The sequence below is a fragment of the Haemorhous mexicanus genome, chromosome 3 (assembly GCF_027477595.1).
Source record: "Haemorhous mexicanus isolate bHaeMex1 chromosome 3, bHaeMex1.pri, whole genome shotgun sequence".
NCBI classification, from domain to species: Eukaryota; Metazoa; Chordata; class Aves; order Passeriformes; family Fringillidae; genus Haemorhous; species Haemorhous mexicanus.
In genome coordinates this window covers 75,258,827-75,276,122 of record NC_082343.1, presented here as the reverse complement: position 1 = coordinate 75,276,122, position 17,296 = coordinate 75,258,827, and the positions used below count along the sequence as shown (strand labels likewise).

Here is a 17,296-nt window from a genome sequence, read left to right as displayed (position 1 = left end):
TTAAAGTAAAAGCACTGCAAGGGATAAAATTAGCTATAGAATATATTTTCTAGAAAAAAACCCAATCATAGCATTATGGCAAATACTGTCATGATCTGAATAAAAAGTGTGGGCTAATTGACAGATGCTATCACATCTGTCACGATGAACATGAATATACTTTTCCCAGAGATCTTCAGTAAGCTACCACCTTCCAAAAAGATTCAATGCAACTTTGTCATATAAACATAAACCAGAATCAAATTATAACAATATACATGGAAATTAATAAGATTAAAATACCTGTCCCCTTGAGAAATGACATTGATTGCTCAATGTTGATACAGTCTACTGAAGTTAGCTATTGATAAGATGAAGCCATAAATGTTGATTCAGGTCTTATGACGAGTCCAAAATTGTTTATGGAGCTTTATACCTTAAAGCAAGCCATTTTTCCTTATTAATTTACTCATTGACAGAAAATGTCTTCTACTTATCTGCAGTTATTTATTTATTTTAAAATGAACTAAGGGTATATCTGTCCAGCTGATGGTCAAGGTGCTCATTAGAAAAACCTTTCCTGTTAATTAGCACATTTTAAATAAACTCAGCAGATAACTGGTATTCAAGATAAATATGAAACTGTTTCTTTACTTGCCCAAGAGATTTCATCCACTTTGTTTTGTTTGAAATTGTTTATATTGCTTTTGTTTCACTGCTTTGTCTGCTTTTCTTCATGGCATATGCAAGGAAATCATGTTTGTGGTGTTGTTAAAACACATTTTCCAACACAATGGCTTTCAAACTCATAGGTGATCTCTTTAACCCTATCTGTGAGTAGTGAAGGGGTCAACCAAAGGGTCACACAAAATAATATAGTCATGATAGCGCATTCACAGTGGCATCAGTTGTGTGCTAAAACGCAATCACAAACACTAGCAGTGCAACTGTTAATTTTTGTCAAACTATGTGGGAGCTAGATATAGTGGGATAAGTAGTATGTATACAATGCAGAATGAATTAAATGAGTTTTTTGTGCTTTCACTCTATTTTTGTTTTCATTGCCATTTTTTTTCAGTTTTATACAATACATATGAACAGCAATACATTAAGTCAGTCACCACTAAAGTTGCTAGCTTTTAAAATTGAAATTTAATGCATATTTACTTATTGTTTATTGTAGGTTTCTAAAATGGTTGCTCATAAATTAGTTTCCATAAAATTCCTTAGAATGGAATTTTCTCAAATATTTCAATTAAAATGAAATAAGGAACTAAGTCAAACATGTAGTCCCAGTTGTTATTATTGGAAACGGCTCAACAAGATAATTTGGTAGCATCCTGAAAAGGCTGGCTTGTTTTTGTAAGCAGATTATCAAAGATAATAATATAAATTTAGCTAAATTCAACTTAACAGATTCTCAAACTACATCAGAAATTGTGTTTCCCATTAGCTGATTACTAGATGAATAGCAGAATTGTTTTTCTGTCCAATTGATCCATTTACTGACAGTTTGACAAGGGAAACAGAATGAGGCACAGCTACACCCAATGATTCCATGAAGGAAATATCTAGAACCCTTGGCAGTTGGATAATCATAGAATTATTGCAGGTTTTGGCCTAGAAGAACATTAAAGGTCATCTAGTTCCAATTCCCTTATGATCATTAACGGTATATTTTCTAGGAGCTATCACATACTAGCCCACACAATTTTTTTCTGATGGCACATAGATTCCCACTAGACCATACCAGTACCTTTCAAATATCTTTTCCTTCTCTTGGCTGTATTTCGGAACTTGGATGTCAGGGGCCATAAAGTAATTATTTCCAGCCATGATTGAAATGCTACATTATTGATAAAAAAATTCTGCTCTTCCCCCAAAATGCATAGATTATAAAGTGTTATTGCTTTTACCATGTGCAACTATAAATACATCAATGTTCAGTGAAGATCACACTCGAGATTGCTACTCAAAGTGATACTTTTTCTTCCCCCCCAAGACTGGTTCTGCACAGTTCAGTTATATATTCAGGCAGCTGTATAAGCAATAATTAAGTAATTGGCACAGGATTAGCCAGAATATCTTAGAATAATCTATGGCTGAGTGTTGGTGTATTATATAACATTAACATGACTGATTTAAATCACTGGGTGGTCAAACAAGCTGGTAATTTGTTTTCACATTTTCATTCACTGGAAATTTTCAGCACTTTATTGCTGCTAATTTTGAGCAATTCTTCTGAAAAGAATTCAAATAGACAAGTTAATAATGCTGGAAAGTGAATTCTTTTCCCCTGTTCTGCCATATGCTTGTATGGACTCACTTACTAGAGATTCCAAATTGCAGGATGCAAGTAAACACATTAATTGTATTTTACTCTAACTTTTGATTTGTTGTATGGTTTTATCAGCAATGCAATTTTCTCCATCAATTTCTGCTAAGGTGGGTAGGGGCTCTATATATCAGTACTGAAAAGTACTCAAAACTACATCTTATTACTCTGCTATTGTCTGTGTTTTCTGTACAGATCATTAACAGAAAGCATGTAAATTCATTTAGGTGTGTAGATGAATTCTTCATGATGTATTCATCAGGAACTAGTCTGGCTAAAAAGTTCCTCTGTCTTTTACTGTATCATTTAAATCCAGATCTTTTAAATTACTTTTAAAATTTATTTTTATTGTTGGAGGGAAGCAGCTCCTTAAGTGTTATGTTGCTTATCTTCTCAAGTATGTTGTTTAGGAAACTAAAGGTGTTTAAAGATAAAACTGCCAGAATTTTCCCAAGATCTGACAGATTTGCTAAAAAAAAATTCTGATCAGTATCCCACCACTCCTTTACACCTTTGATAAAAACCACATATGGCATCAATCCTGTTTGCCTGAATTAACTCCAATTTTCTAGGCACCAAGGTCAGAAAAGTACAGAGAAAGACTCAGCTGTTAGCACATATGGTTCAATGTGGCTGGCAATTTACTTTGTGTAATAAGAAAGTACAGAATGCTAAATCCAAATCCCACTGCAAAATACCCCAGTGGTAGCTTATGCTAATGTATAGAATGCAAATATTTTTCATGAGCTATTTTGTGAAGAAATACCGAAAATTATTGGCCAGTTTGGATGTAAAGAGTTTTTGTTATGTTTGTCAACAGAACTGGTGAATTTATTGGGAGGAAAAGAGCCCAGCAATCTGTCTGTGCCACAAGGCTCACTTTGATGGCTATCATTACAAACAATAGTTAATGCAAATTCCACTGCTTGAGTGGTGCTGTTATGAAAAAAATGGCAGCGGAAATTTCATAAAGTTTTTGAAACCTGTGAAGACAATGAAGAAGTATTTATTTTTAATGTGTTTTTTCTGGGAAGAAAAAACCAATAACAATTATAGGGCTTTCTGTCTATTCTGCTCATTCAAAGAGATCTTTGACCAACGAAATGCTGTGTTTGTCTTCTAATGTTGCCAAAAAAGTTTATATCAAATCTCAACAGCAACAATGTTTTGAGCATAGCACATATTAATTGTGCTTTGAATATTGCACAAACATCTCTAGCACAGGTATCGATGCTGTGAGAATAGGTTGGTTAAAATTTAGCATTGTGACAATTCTTGATCTATTAGAGGTAATATTTAAAGTAATATTTGTGACCTTCATGCACAGTTTCAAAGATAAAACTACACAGGCAGTGCTTTTGGAAAATGAGATTGTTTTCAGATATAGTGCAAATGAAGTGTGGAGTTCTGTATGTGCAATTTGTACCTCAGAACAGGCAGAGGGAGCAGAAATAAGTTTATCTTTACAAACATCGAGAGTATAGGATATGCTTTAGAAACAGACTAAGTTTTATTAAATTCTTATTCCTACTTACAAAGGTAGAAACCTGCAGAAGTGTTAGATATATGACACTTGTCATCTTCCACAGTATTTTACAAGAAGAACTCTTGTGATGTTAGTTATTATTCAGTAGAGGAATATATATCATTCTGGTATAGAAGGCAAGAAAGTCTTCTGAAATCCATTAGTGATTTTGGAGATATGAAGTCTTTACCTATTTCCAGGTCAAACCTGATAACAAAACCTTATTTCAATAACATTAAGGTTTGGGGTTTTTTAACCATAGGTTACTTGAAATATTAAACTTTTGTTCAAAATCTTTGTGTTTTAAAACAAAAAGTCAGCACAATCAGGGCAAGAGTAAAAATGTCTTTCTCTTAGCACTACATTTTTCATTCCTTGCAGCTCTATTCTTGGCAGAAACACCTTTCCTCTTTTCATTTGTGCTCTATGGACCATAAAAACTACCGTTATGGAGGACGCTGTATGCATTACTTTTATTGTTTTTATGCTGACACAACAAAATCTAAATTGTCTGGTTCACTTAGGGGTTTTCAGGCCTCAACGGTTCTGAAAAAATAGGGAGAAAAAAAGAAAAAAAAAAGGTAGTAAAATAGTACTCTGAGGCCAGAGGGTTATAGTGTATGAGACCAGGATGAAAAAAAGAGTTTCTTTTGCCTTTTTTTGTGATGACTTAGAAGTAGCTAGTCTAATAGTTCTAGGAGACAATCAAGAAAAGAATATTTTATTAAAGAGATTGGTATTTATAACTGCTTGTTAAACTGTTCAAAAAATTAAATGATATGCAGAAGCCTGCTTGAATTCAGTTTATCTGTTTGGTGATAGAGGACAGCTAAGCTGATTTAAGTCTGGACTGTGCATGGCATCGTATTATCCTGTGGAGGCATCAGGTGCAGATACGCAATTAAGATCAAATTGCTTTTTGCACATAACTCAGCTATGTCAAAATCAGTAATTATTATACTTTAGTTGCCTCAAAAAAGCACATTTGGAGTGTAGAATTAGCTAAGAATGAGAAATTAGAAATTATGAAAAAGTAGAAATTGTTTTGGTCATTAAAACAAATTTAAATATGCTATTTAAAACAAACTTTCTTCAACAAGATGTGTAGTGGTTAGCTAAAGCTAAAAATTAAGTGTGTAAAGCTAAAAAATTATTAAGTGTCATCTTCTATTCTGATTCCTGTATTTATCATTATTTCCTTATATTACTTATATCCTTATGTTACTGTTTAATTCAGAAGTCCCAGTAATGCATTGTTGTTGTGCACTTCAGAAACATTGAATTGTTTGGAGAAAACAGTACCTGTTCCAAAGAATTCGGTTACATATTAAAGACTGGGAGAGGTGGATCAGTGTACACAGATATGCATTACAGAAAAAATAAAGTATATGAAGTACACAATGGAGAAAACATATCATCATTGACAGGTACTTGAACAGTAGCAATCAGCCTTTACAAATTTCCATTTGGTGAGACTACAGGCAGGTGAACAGTGTATTTATGTTTCTGCACAATTTATTTCCATTTATTCTACTGTTCAAATTCTTTTGGATAGACTTGTCTTTGACTTTTGCTGTATTTATAATTCTTCAGGAGAATTACAGGATACCTTAGGCTGTTTGTTCTCTCAGTTTTAAGCTTGTCACACTATGATTTGAAATTTATTCCATTAATTAACTTTGTTGATCTCTCTATTAATGGCACTAATCTTGTGTGACCTAAAATACTGGAGACATATCCCAGATGCTTTAGAACATCTATAAGCAGTAAGAGGATTGACTATAACATTTGTTTCACCTAAATTTGACAACTAACCTTATGTTTAGGAAAAAATCTTGAGCTACATTAGTGCTTTTGCCATTATTAAGAACATCAGAAATGAATTTTCTAGTTTATTTCACAGTTATGTAGATTTAGGTCATACGTCAAGACAAAATGTCAAACTTACAAAGAAGAATAAGGAATGAATAAAATACCTTACTATAAGAACAGTTAACTGTGGCTTCCTACACTCGTGTTCAGGATTTCCAAAGGGTCATGTATGAAACAATTGGGATAAATCCACTTGACTTTCAGAGGAATGAAGAGGAAAAAAAGACACGAAAACACACTCGCTAGATAATGATGTTTTTGCCTTTGGCTTGATGTATGAACCAGATAAATTCACAATGTTATTGGGGTTTGTTTTTGGGGTTTGTTAGATGTGTTTCTTTTGGTTTTGTTTTCACTTTCCCCTTCCCCCCTTGCTCCCCCCCTTGCCCCCCCCCCCCCCCCCCCCCAGTAAATTTTTCTTTGTTGTTGTTTTCTGTTTTCTTGAAATTGCTCAAGGTCAAAATTTGAAGGCTCCAGAAACTCATTAATACTGTACATAAGGTCATGCTGATAAAGAATCAAAGAAATCAAGGAGAACTCAAAGTTGGCAGGGGTCCCCAGAGGTGACTTACACTTGTAGAAGAGATCTGCTTTTCTAGTTGAAACCATAGAGTGAGATTAATTTATTCAGGGTGCATGGTGCTAGATTTATTTATTCAGAAGTTCATTAAGCTGTCTCAAATATTTCCAGTAAGCTGATTCTACGACTTCTCTGAGCTCCATGCTCAAATACTTATTTTTTCCCATCATGAAGAATTTTTTCATTATATACTCAGGGAATTTCCCATTAGCAGCACTGCTGTTGCCTCTTATGCTGTCCCCACACATCCTAATGAAGAGAGTACCTTCAGCTTTTCTCTAACATTCTCTTTAGGTAATGGAAGAAAGTGATTAGATTCTCTGTAAGCCTTCCATTCTAGGAAAAACACCATTTTAAATAAATCTTTCTTTGTAAGTTAAGATCTCCAGTCTTCTGATCACTTTGGTGGGCATAGTTTAGCTTTACCATTTCTTTGAACTCAAAGAACAAAAACTGGACAGAGCATTCTTGGTGTGGCTTGAAAATGGATTTAAAATTGTGGATTGAAGTGTCACTTCCCTTGTTCTGGGTTTGTCTATAGTCTGCTGATATAGCCTGCAGTCTGTTTTCCTGCTGCAGAGATGGGCTGCTTAGTTCTGCTTGCTCTCTTCTTGGCACCATAAATCCATTTCAGCCAAGATTCACTCCCACCAGGCAATTCCCAGCCAGTATGGATGCTAGGGATTACTTTTTTCCCAGCATAGACTTTGAATTTATCTTTCTTAAGTCTCATACATTTCATGTTATACTAATTTCCAAGCCTTTTGCATCCTATCTGCATGATAGCTCTTTCTTTCAGTATTTCTGCCTCTCCTCTCTGTTTTGTGTCATCCACAAACTTGATGAGGGTGCTTTCAATAACATTTTCCCAACTGCTTGTAAAGATACTGAGTAGTATCAGGTCAAGGGCTGACCCTTGAGGTAGTCAAATCTTGACAAGATGCTAATCTGCCTTGAGATGTTAACTATGACTTTCTTTGCCATTTCTCTACCTGTAGATGCTCCATCTGTCCAGTGCTTATCCTTCCAGGTTGTCATCAAAGATGTTTTGGGAGACCATGTTTAACACCTTGACAAGGCTCATATGTACTGGTTTTTTTTTGAAATCTCTCTTCGTATTTCATTCTTTTTGTCAGTGCAAATGTGAAAGTGATGAGCTTGGTGAAGTCATTCAGAAGTAACACTTCATAGTTTGCCCATTACATAAGGTCAGCATGAATGGGCATTGTTCCTTTAGCTTTGAAAACTCCACTAATCAACTTTAAGAAAAGCGACTTGTGTCCACTAAGCATGCAATGCTCAGGAAAACAAAAGTCACAAAGCTGTTATACTCATACTCTTAAATAGAAAATACTGTAGTAGGATTGGGAATCTGTGGGCTTTTTCCCTCACATAATGATTCTGATGATTTAATTCTCATGTGGTAGAGAATGCTTTCATAAAATATATCAGTACTGGGTTGCTGAATTTTTTTTTTTTTCAAAATTGAATCTTAATTACCTTCAATCTTTCCTTAGTTACTACAGACTCTTTTAAGTTTAAATTTTGCATGGGTGAAAGCAAAGCTGAAGCATTTTCTGTGGCACCTAAATGCTTTTAGAAGGCAGAAAAGAAGTTGTAAGCTATCATTAAAATAAAAATCTCCATTAATGGACCTGTAATTTTTCCTTCATAGAGAAATGTCAGAAATAGCCTGGCATATTTTTACTATGCATTTATCTGTTCTTGACTTTTATTATGAAGTCTGCTTCCATGTACTTTGATCCTTGTTTATTCTGTCATATTTTCAACATTCTGATATTTTTCTAACCTTGTGGTCCAGAGTCCCGCTGCTCAGATATTTCTTTCCAAGCCAGTGCTCCAGGATGGAGCAGTAAGTAACACATTACTGACAATGACTCATTCTGTTTCCAGACTCATGTTTATACATAGCATTAGACTATGACTAACTTAGAGCCTTTGCCATGGTTCCATTTGTGGTCCCTGACAAGCACAGTTATCTTTCAATGATGTTTAATTCATGAACGCTGAGTGTGACACTGACAGTATCCTCTGAATGTAATATGTGAGAGCTAACATTTTATGCATCAGGTTTGATGCTGAGATGAGTTTCTAGATTTGCTTAATCTTTTCATTTCCAGCTTTCCTATTAGTTAGTTCTCTTTTTTCTTCTCGTGAAATTCAAGGCATAGGCAGCTTTCTTATGTCTTCAGCACTCCTGAGGAAACACAAGCATGGTAAATCATGTCACCACAAGTTAACTTATGCAAACATCATTTCCCGTTGATTTCAATTTAGGTTGGATTTCCCGATAGTGATTTCCAGTTAGATGAAACAATATGGTGAACTAACCCAGATAAAATTATACACTTCATTGATGGAGTATATAGGTTGATTAACCAGATTGATTTGCACACAGTGAAAGAAGGTGGAAACATAATGTAAATTGCAGCATCTGCTTCTAACAGTTTGAATGATACAGTCATAACCACAGGAAGCATGTTGGAGTGTCATTATCTTTAATTCAATGTCAAATGGGCCTCTGATGCCTTTCACCGTTCTGACTTCTTGATTTTCATCAATGAGTCTGCTGAGTATTTTGGCAAACACAGGATAACTATTTGTGGTTATATTTTCCTAAATCAAATGAGTAAGGTTTTTTAATTTAAGATGGAAAAAAAAAAATCTCTTGTGCATTAAAAAAAAAAGTAAACATAGGGTTCAAAATTAGAATGGCTCTATTCTCTGGCACAATTTCAGCTTTTAGAAGTGGAAGAAAATAGTGCAAAAGCATTCACTTTTTGTGCACTTTCTATCATCCTCATCAACTTTACAGTTGTGAGCCATGTGGACTGGTATTCTAGCTTTTGTGTTCTCTCTTCTCTTCTCTTCTCTTCTCTTCTCTTCTCTTCTCTTCTCTTCTCTTCTCTTCTCTTCTCTTCTCTTCATTAATCATGTGTAGACTGTTTTAATGCTTTCATTTCATTTTAATTATTCCAGTAAATGAGCTGCTCTGTGCAGAAGCTTTCTCTGATTTTGTCGATGCCTTTTTTCTTTTCTTTTCAATAGCAGCAGTGGCTTCATCCTAGCTGATTAAATCAGTCATAATATCAACGTTCTGTCCTTTAAAGGATATTAAGGATATTGTATTTTTTTCACATGTTCTAATGATTGAGTAGAAAGCAACCATTCCCCTTGCTGATATTTTTTCATCCTTGAGTTTATTTTTTTCTCAACAAAAATAGAAAAATACATATGTATTGCAGTTCCTTTTTTTTTTTTTCTTGTTGTATCTCATTTGGCTTTTCCTTGCCCCCCGACCAACATGTGTAACCATTTGCTAAAATTTATTTCTCTGCCACTGTTTTATATTGCTCGGATTACTTACAGTAGCTAAAAAAATTTACTGGGCTAAAGACTGTATGATAAAAGAATTAAATAAGGGTTCTTGGTAAAATTTTACAAATATTGAAAAACATTTATTTCCACCCTGTCTGCATTATGCATTCACTTAGATTCCTGCAGAGCTGATATACATTTCTTGAAGTACATTATGCTACAATGCAATATTAAATGCTTGCAAGAGTTATTTGATTGAAAACAAAAACACAAACCCTATGAAGAGAGACCCTGTTTGGTCATCTCTATTCTACGTGTTCACAGAATACTCTGAAGAGAAATCCTTTCCTCTTTTATTGTTACTAAAATGTTTTGCAATCAGGCCCAGATTATGTTCAGTACAATAACAATGTGTGAAATTCAGAGTCCTGAAATTCTTCAGTTTTGTTAGCATTGACACTAGACTTATTTCAATTGCTTGATTTCTTAAGTCCCCAGACATAGTGAAAGAGCTCTTGGATTGTATTTCAGAGGGGGGACATAGTTATCTATTTTTCTAAATAAGTGCTCTTTTCATTCCACATACACTTCTAATTCTCTTTTGGATCAGAATTTCTGGCTGTCAATCATCTGAACTTCAGAAATATCTGTAGTGTCAATCTTTGTTTAGTATTTCTTCCAGGAAATTTGTTTAAGGGTGACATCAAAAGAAGAGAGACACCTTAAAAAGTCTGATAATACTAGTGTTTACATGGTATTTCTACTTTTTTTTTACAAGGCAAAATTTAACATTACAGAACATTTTCTGATGCATCTTGAGTTTGTAGTGTTATTAAACAGATGGGACAAATGTGGTATAAAATGTTCAGTATTTCTAATAACTTCAGTTTATCCAGTCATTATAATCTCTTAAGCGCTGTGTTTTACAAAAATGAGAGAAGGTAATCTTTTCTTTTTAAACCAGCTCAGGTGAAAAAAGGAAGCAACTCCTCTGTAGTTGCACAGCATTAATTTCTTCCAAACTACTGACTCCTTTGTCCCAAATTACTGACTCCTTTCCTACCACAACAATTCTTTGTATTCTGAAAATATTAAATCAGAAAATACATATTAATTTTTAGGACTTCTGTAAGGCAAGATAGCCCTTTTATGACCTGAGAGTGATATTACCTCTCACCTAAAATCTTTCTCCTAGTATTTCTGTCATGTACAATAGATAAAATGTTATCTGCCCTCTCCTTCACATCTTTTTTTTCCATACACTGCCATCTGTGAGCACTTTGATTACTTCAGATTGCCATGCTATGCATTAGGTTTTCAGAACTGTGCAGCTGAGTGATTGAAATAAGAGCGAAATTTCACTTGCGCCAGAATCCACAGATTCTCCTACAAAACTTAACCACATTGTTTATTATCTTTGCTAGAGTGAAATACTTAATAGTTTTCCACTGACCTGAAGTACTTGTAGGCCTTCCTCCTGCATAAAAACATATAAACAACAAAAACAGATCAACAACAGATATTTCGCATTGGACAATCTGGACTGTGCAGTTGTTTATTTTAAATGGAGAAGATGAGAAGTACAAATGAGATGAAAGACACAGATTTCCTTAGAAAATTGCCTTGGTAAAACCTAAAAACCTGACAGTAAAATCTGAGAGGAGAACAATGTGCAAATTGAGAGTTTGCTTTCACTAGTATAAGCATATTATTCTTACTCATATTGCATTTAATGTTTGTCTTTCAGAAATCCAAAATCTCCACTTATGACAAGATGTGGGCCTTCATGAGCAGCAGGAGGCAGTCAGTACTTGTCAAAAGTAATGAAGAAGGTATCCAACGCGTGCTTACCTCTGATTACGCATTTCTAATGGAGTCTACAACCATTGAGTTTGTCACACAGAGGAACTGTAACCTAACACAGATTGGAGGCCTGATAGACTCCAAAGGTTACGGTGTTGGAACTCCCATGGGTAGGTGATATGTCAACCCCTTGTTCTCTGTTCATTAACCTTAGTTGCCGCAGCAGCATGGGAAACATCCCATACACTGTTCCTTTCTCTACACTGCCAGCATTTACCTTTATTTTCTTTTTTCCAACCAGGCACAATATATATTTTGTCAAAGTTTATGGATTTTATTGTATTTTCCAAAAAGAAAGCAGTTGTTACTTTATAAATAGTTGTATATTTTCATATGATAAATTCATCTTACATGGTACCATCCATATGTTCAACAACAACAGCAGTACTGTTCACAGTACTGTTCAGTACTTTATTTTATTAAAAAAAGTTTTAAATATGTTGATCTCTGTGTTTAGAGAATGAAGTCCTAGTAGTGGTAGGCTTGCATTAGCAAGTGGAGCCGAGTCTTTTAAAGAGGGCTAATCACTGAGATTGCTAAAAGAGGAGGAAAAGATTCCATACCAAGCCACAGACAAAACAAATATTGATTTACCCTTGTGGAATAGGGGTTTGCATATTATCTTGGAAATTCTAATCCTTTAAGTATTTTCCAGGTCAGCTGCTTTTTACTAAGTACAAAACTTTAGTTGCAATATTAAAAGCCAACTACAGGTATTAACTTGGTTGTAGCTTGGCTCCTAGAACCCACAGAAAGAGGATTCATCAAGAACTGAGTACCCACTGAGTACAGGGATTTTTTCAAGGACATGAGGTGAAGATCTAGCGTTAGATTTCAGGATAGATGGGAATGAAAATGGTGTCATACAGAGACTGCGAGTACCACACAATAATTCTACTTAATGTTGTAAGCTGGTTCTACTGACTTGTTTCTCAGGCAAATATTTCTTTAAACTTCATTTTGAACAAGAATTTATCATTTTGTCTTTGATGTGGATATATTTTATCTTTTTTTCTCAGGTAGGTCTTAAGTTTGGTACTGTTTTCATCTGTGTTAATAACATATGTTAAATCATTGCACTGGGAAAGTTGTGTCCAGTAGTTTAATTCAAGCACATGGAAAGGAATTTTAAGAAATAAAGTTTACTGGAATATATTGGATAAAGAGGTATCTACTAGGTAGATAATACCTAGTGTTATCAAATACAGATTCATCTATATATTGGATATATTTACTGCTACTTCAATAACATCTCTGAAATTTTCATTATTTCAGTAATTTTATATGTAATGGACACCTGCTGAAGAAATCATGATTCTATTAACTCTGTCTTTGAACAGTTAGTTGTTAGGAATCTAGTTTTGATTCATACCAATTTTTCTACCCTGCTCTATTGTGGCTCTTGTACTGCTGAATAAAGTCTATAGATGTGCACATGACAAAATGGACTGAACTTCAGTCCTGCTGGTCTTCTTGACATCTTATATCTTCTTATTTATAAATATTTTGTTATTTTGAGGATAAAATCCACCTTCCGTTCAGGTTTAGTATGGAAAAAGTCAAATCTTAGGGATATTTTATAATCTTTAAATAATCTGCAAACAAACTTGTGAAACATCTGAGGCATGCCCCAGAAAGTGAACATTGAAATGCCAAACTGATAGGCATCAGAGAGACCAAAACACTCTAGAAATTGTTCTGTTTATGTGTAAGTCAGAGGAAGCATCATAAACACCAGAGAAAACAGCTTTAAAGCAATCAATGATTAATTCAGGAACAGAATTCTGGAGTTTAAGTTTAGGGGAAGAAATATTGAAACTAAAGAGCCAAGGCAGTTCAGTAAATTTTCTGTTGCTCTTTGTTCCCTACTTTATATGGGGACAGAAGGCACTATTTTTTTACTAATTTTGAGTCACATCAGAGACATTATTCAGCTCTTATTCATCCACAAGATTCCAAGTAACAACAAATTATCTGTGTCAAGAGAAAAAATAGTTTTGAACAAGGGGATATGTGAGCTGACAGTTGTCTTGAATTAAGATGAAACAAATAGAGGACATACCTGCAGGAATCAGCGGTCATCAAAGGTGGTAAAATAAGAGTTAAAAACAGTTTTAAACTTAACAAAAGCAGCTGAAGAAAGATCTGAAAAAAATGTCAGCTTCATAAGGGGAAATAGAACAGAATGTAAAATAAGATGTAAAGTAAAATTTTTCACAAAACAAATGAAGGTAGAACAAAACAAGATCTGGGGCTTTCCCAGAACAGCTAAAAATAAGAGATTAATCCAATATTTCAGCAGTATCTATGAAATACTGTTGAGAGAGCTGACATTTTTAATGGGTTTATATCCTGTGTATTAGGTGCACAGACTCAGAGGAAAGGGATTGTGCAACCTCTGCTAGAATGATGCATAGTTTGCACATGCATTCGAAAGGAATCCTTATGAAGAAGCATTTCCATAATGTCTGTCAGAATAGTTTTGTTAAATATTTTGCTTTATTGGAGCTAAAAAGTATTACAGAGCAGTGGATAATGCAAAATTTTCTCATGCATTATAGCTAATCTCATTTCTACAGGAAAAAATAATTCTGGAGACTTTAAAAGGACTAATGACATGGTTATATCTACAGAAGTAGATTATATCATTATTTAATGACTATGAAAAGAGTTTATAGACATGCAACTGAGTAATATCTTTTTAGAGTTAATAATCCTACAAGTAACTTGTCAAGTGCTTGGAAAACTGCAGTGTAATGGCTTCAGATACAAAGTATATGCTGCTGCTTTTGCCTATTTGAGAGGCACCTTGCCTCCAAGAGCAGTACAGAACTACTTGTGCTTATGGAATCACAGAATCACAGAATATACTGTGTTGGAAGGGACCCATCAGGATCGTTGAATTCAACTCATGACCCTGAACAGGACACTCTAAAAATCACACCATGTGCCTGAGAGCATTGTCCAAACACTTGAACTCAGACATTGCTGATGCTGTGGCCACTTCCTTGGGGGGGCCAGTTTCAGGGCCAAGCCACCCTCTGGTTAAAGAACCATTTCCTGATATCAAATCTAAACGTCCCCTGACTCAGCTTCATGCTGTTTCTAGTCTTGTCACTGGTCACCACAGTGAAGAGATCTGTACCTGCCTTGTCTCCTCTCCTCATGAGGAAGATGTAACTGCAGTGGGGTCTCCCCTTTGTCTCCTCCAGGCTGAACAGACAAAGTGATCTCAGTTGCTCCTCAGAAAGCTTCTCCTCCAGACTCTTCACCACCTTTGTGGCCCTCATTTGGATGCTCTCTAATAGTTTAATGTCTTGTATTGTGGTTCCCAAAACTGCCCCCAGCACTCGAGGTGAGGTTGCCCCAGTGCAGAGCAAAGCGGGACAATCCCCTCCCTTGCCCGGCTGGCCATGCTGTGCATGATGCCCCCCAGGACACTCCAGGATGGCCCTCTTGGCTGCCAGGGCACTGCTGGCTCAGATTCCACTTGCCATTGACCAGGACTCCCAGGTCCCTTTCCACAGTGCTGCTCTCCAGCCTCTTTTTCCCTAGTGTCTACGCACAACCAGGGTGGCTCAGTCCCAGGTGCAGAATGCAGCACTTGCCCTTTTTAAACTTGATATGGTGCTACAGGTATGGTGTTGGGAAGATGTAGATGTCATCTGCAAAATTTACAAAAAATCCAGTTTATCACCAGGAACAGTGGCTTGAAATGTGCAGATGTCTTTGCACATAAGGTTAAATTTGCAGGAAGCAGTTACAGATCTTATGTTGACTGCAGTAGAAATGATGTGGTTACTTTTGGAGAGCAGCACCAAAGGAAGTAGATGCAACATATCTTGATTATTTTGAAGATAATAGAATAATAATTAGTGAGAAAATAATTTGCTTGAGTTTAAGCAGCTACAAGAAAAAGATCTAAAAGCTTTCCTAACAGAAAAGTATTCTATGAGTTTATGACAAGATAATCACTTGGAAAATGCAACCAAGAAAATATAGCACTAATTTAGAGTGCTACAGTAAAGGTTCTTTGCTCATGATGTTAATATTTTAAATTTAGAGAAAGAAAGTTGCAGAAGATTAGGAGAAAAAAAACAAACCCAAAAACCAGTGGATCAGGAAGTATATGGGTATAAATTCCTTCCCAAAATTTGGAGAATGATTATTTTATTTACTCTGAAAACATTAGTGAAGTAAAGAAAGTTTAGATTGCTAAAATGTAACTTTGAGGAAGAAAACTGGGAACAATGTGCTTTCTGTGCAAAATAGGATTGTCAGAATCAGCACACATCTTTAAAATCAACAAGATACAGTGACACTTGAAATAGGTGCAAAGCAGAATTCTGTATGGTATCTTTGCAGCACTGAAATATAAACTAGGGAGAGTGAATTTGGTAAATTATGCAGACAATGACTGATTCTCATGGTATATGTTTTTAAATTAAAGTTTCATATGCACCAAAATTCATTTTCAGTCAGCCACTTCTGATGCTAGGCTAAAAAACCTTGAATAATAAGGAAAAGAGAATAACAGACCTGGGATGAGATGTCTTATAGCAACTGAGGTTTGGAGCAGATAAGGGAGAATCTTGTAATGGGTTGTGTCTGTTTTGTTGTCTATCTTTACAACATTGTTTATAGCTTTTTAACCAAGAGTATAATAGTTGCTCTGCTAGAGAATGTTTGTTTGATTTTTTTTTTAAATCTTCCAGTTTGAAGATCCACATGCAAAAGGTTTTTCTTTGCTTTATTCTAGCATGTTTTATCAGGAGGCACTATTTTGCCAGGTCTGTGCTCTCCATGAGTGAATCTGACAGAGAGGAAAATTATTTGCATATTGTTGTCAACATGGTGTATAGTTGCTTTCTAATTTCTTTCATCTTATAATAATCTGTATAGATATTACCCACAGTTATCTATTAGAAGTGCACATGAGTGTCTTTTAGTGGTTGGAATCTGTCTTTGTGGGGGCATTCACCTCATCATCCAATAGTGATGTTCAAGGGAGGAATGAGGGGTGGGAAGGAGGGAAAAAGAAAGAGAGTGAAAAGACACAAAGAGACAATTAACAAAGGGGTAGTGGGAGAGGAGGAGGGAGGGAGAACAAACCCTTTGGGTATGCAGGGCAACTTATTCTTTCCATTACAGATAATCTGAAGTGTTTATTATCATTTCCAGTGGTTTCAACTTCCCATTTCATCATCATGCTTGTTTAAAATTTGGGTTGTTCTTGAGTATAGCCCAGTTGGGCCTAAATTTACAATTACAATGAGCTCCTAAATGTTTATGATACATCCAAATGCTTATGGTCATCCTATCAAACATATTATAGCATTATTTTCAAGAAAATCTGGACTACCCAGCAATCTACTTTTTATGTCCTACTGAAACACAGTTAATGTGAATTTTCTATGGTCAACATGCTATAAAACACAGTAATATTAAGTGGCAAATGCTATGTTATATAGAATATTTATTAAAATTTTGCTAATGCGAACCACATGGAAGGTTAGAAATGCAGCTTTTTCACACTTTATGTTAAAGCCTTAATGCTCTGTGAAGCTACTTTTTTTTTTTTTCTTATTTTATTTTTGTGTGTTTGGGTGGGGGCGTTGTTCTTTTTTGTTTTTTTTGTGGGTTTTTTTGTTTGTTTGTTTTTTTGGTTTTTTTTTCTTTCAGTTTTCTACTTTCCAATTGGAAGAAATATAGTTGAAATCATCTTTTGGAAAAATCATACTTCATCTCTCTGGGATGGTGTTTCAGGTTCTTATTTCTTTTCTAAATTCCTCTTTCTCTTCAG

The 17,296-nt window shown here is 35.1% G+C and overlaps 1 protein-coding gene across 1 annotated transcript in view; it reads left to right on the top strand.

The window, feature by feature from the left end:
- The window catches only part of GRIK2 (glutamate ionotropic receptor kainate type subunit 2), a 353,523-nt gene that overhangs the window by 302,777 nt on the left and 33,450 nt on the right, over positions 1-17,296 (top strand). Inside the window, exon 14 of the mRNA XM_059842388.1 lies at positions 11,378-11,603. Within this exon, the coding sequence (XP_059698371.1) occupies positions 11,378-11,603 (226 nt within the window). The remainder of the gene's footprint in view (positions 1-11,377; positions 11,604-17,296) is intronic.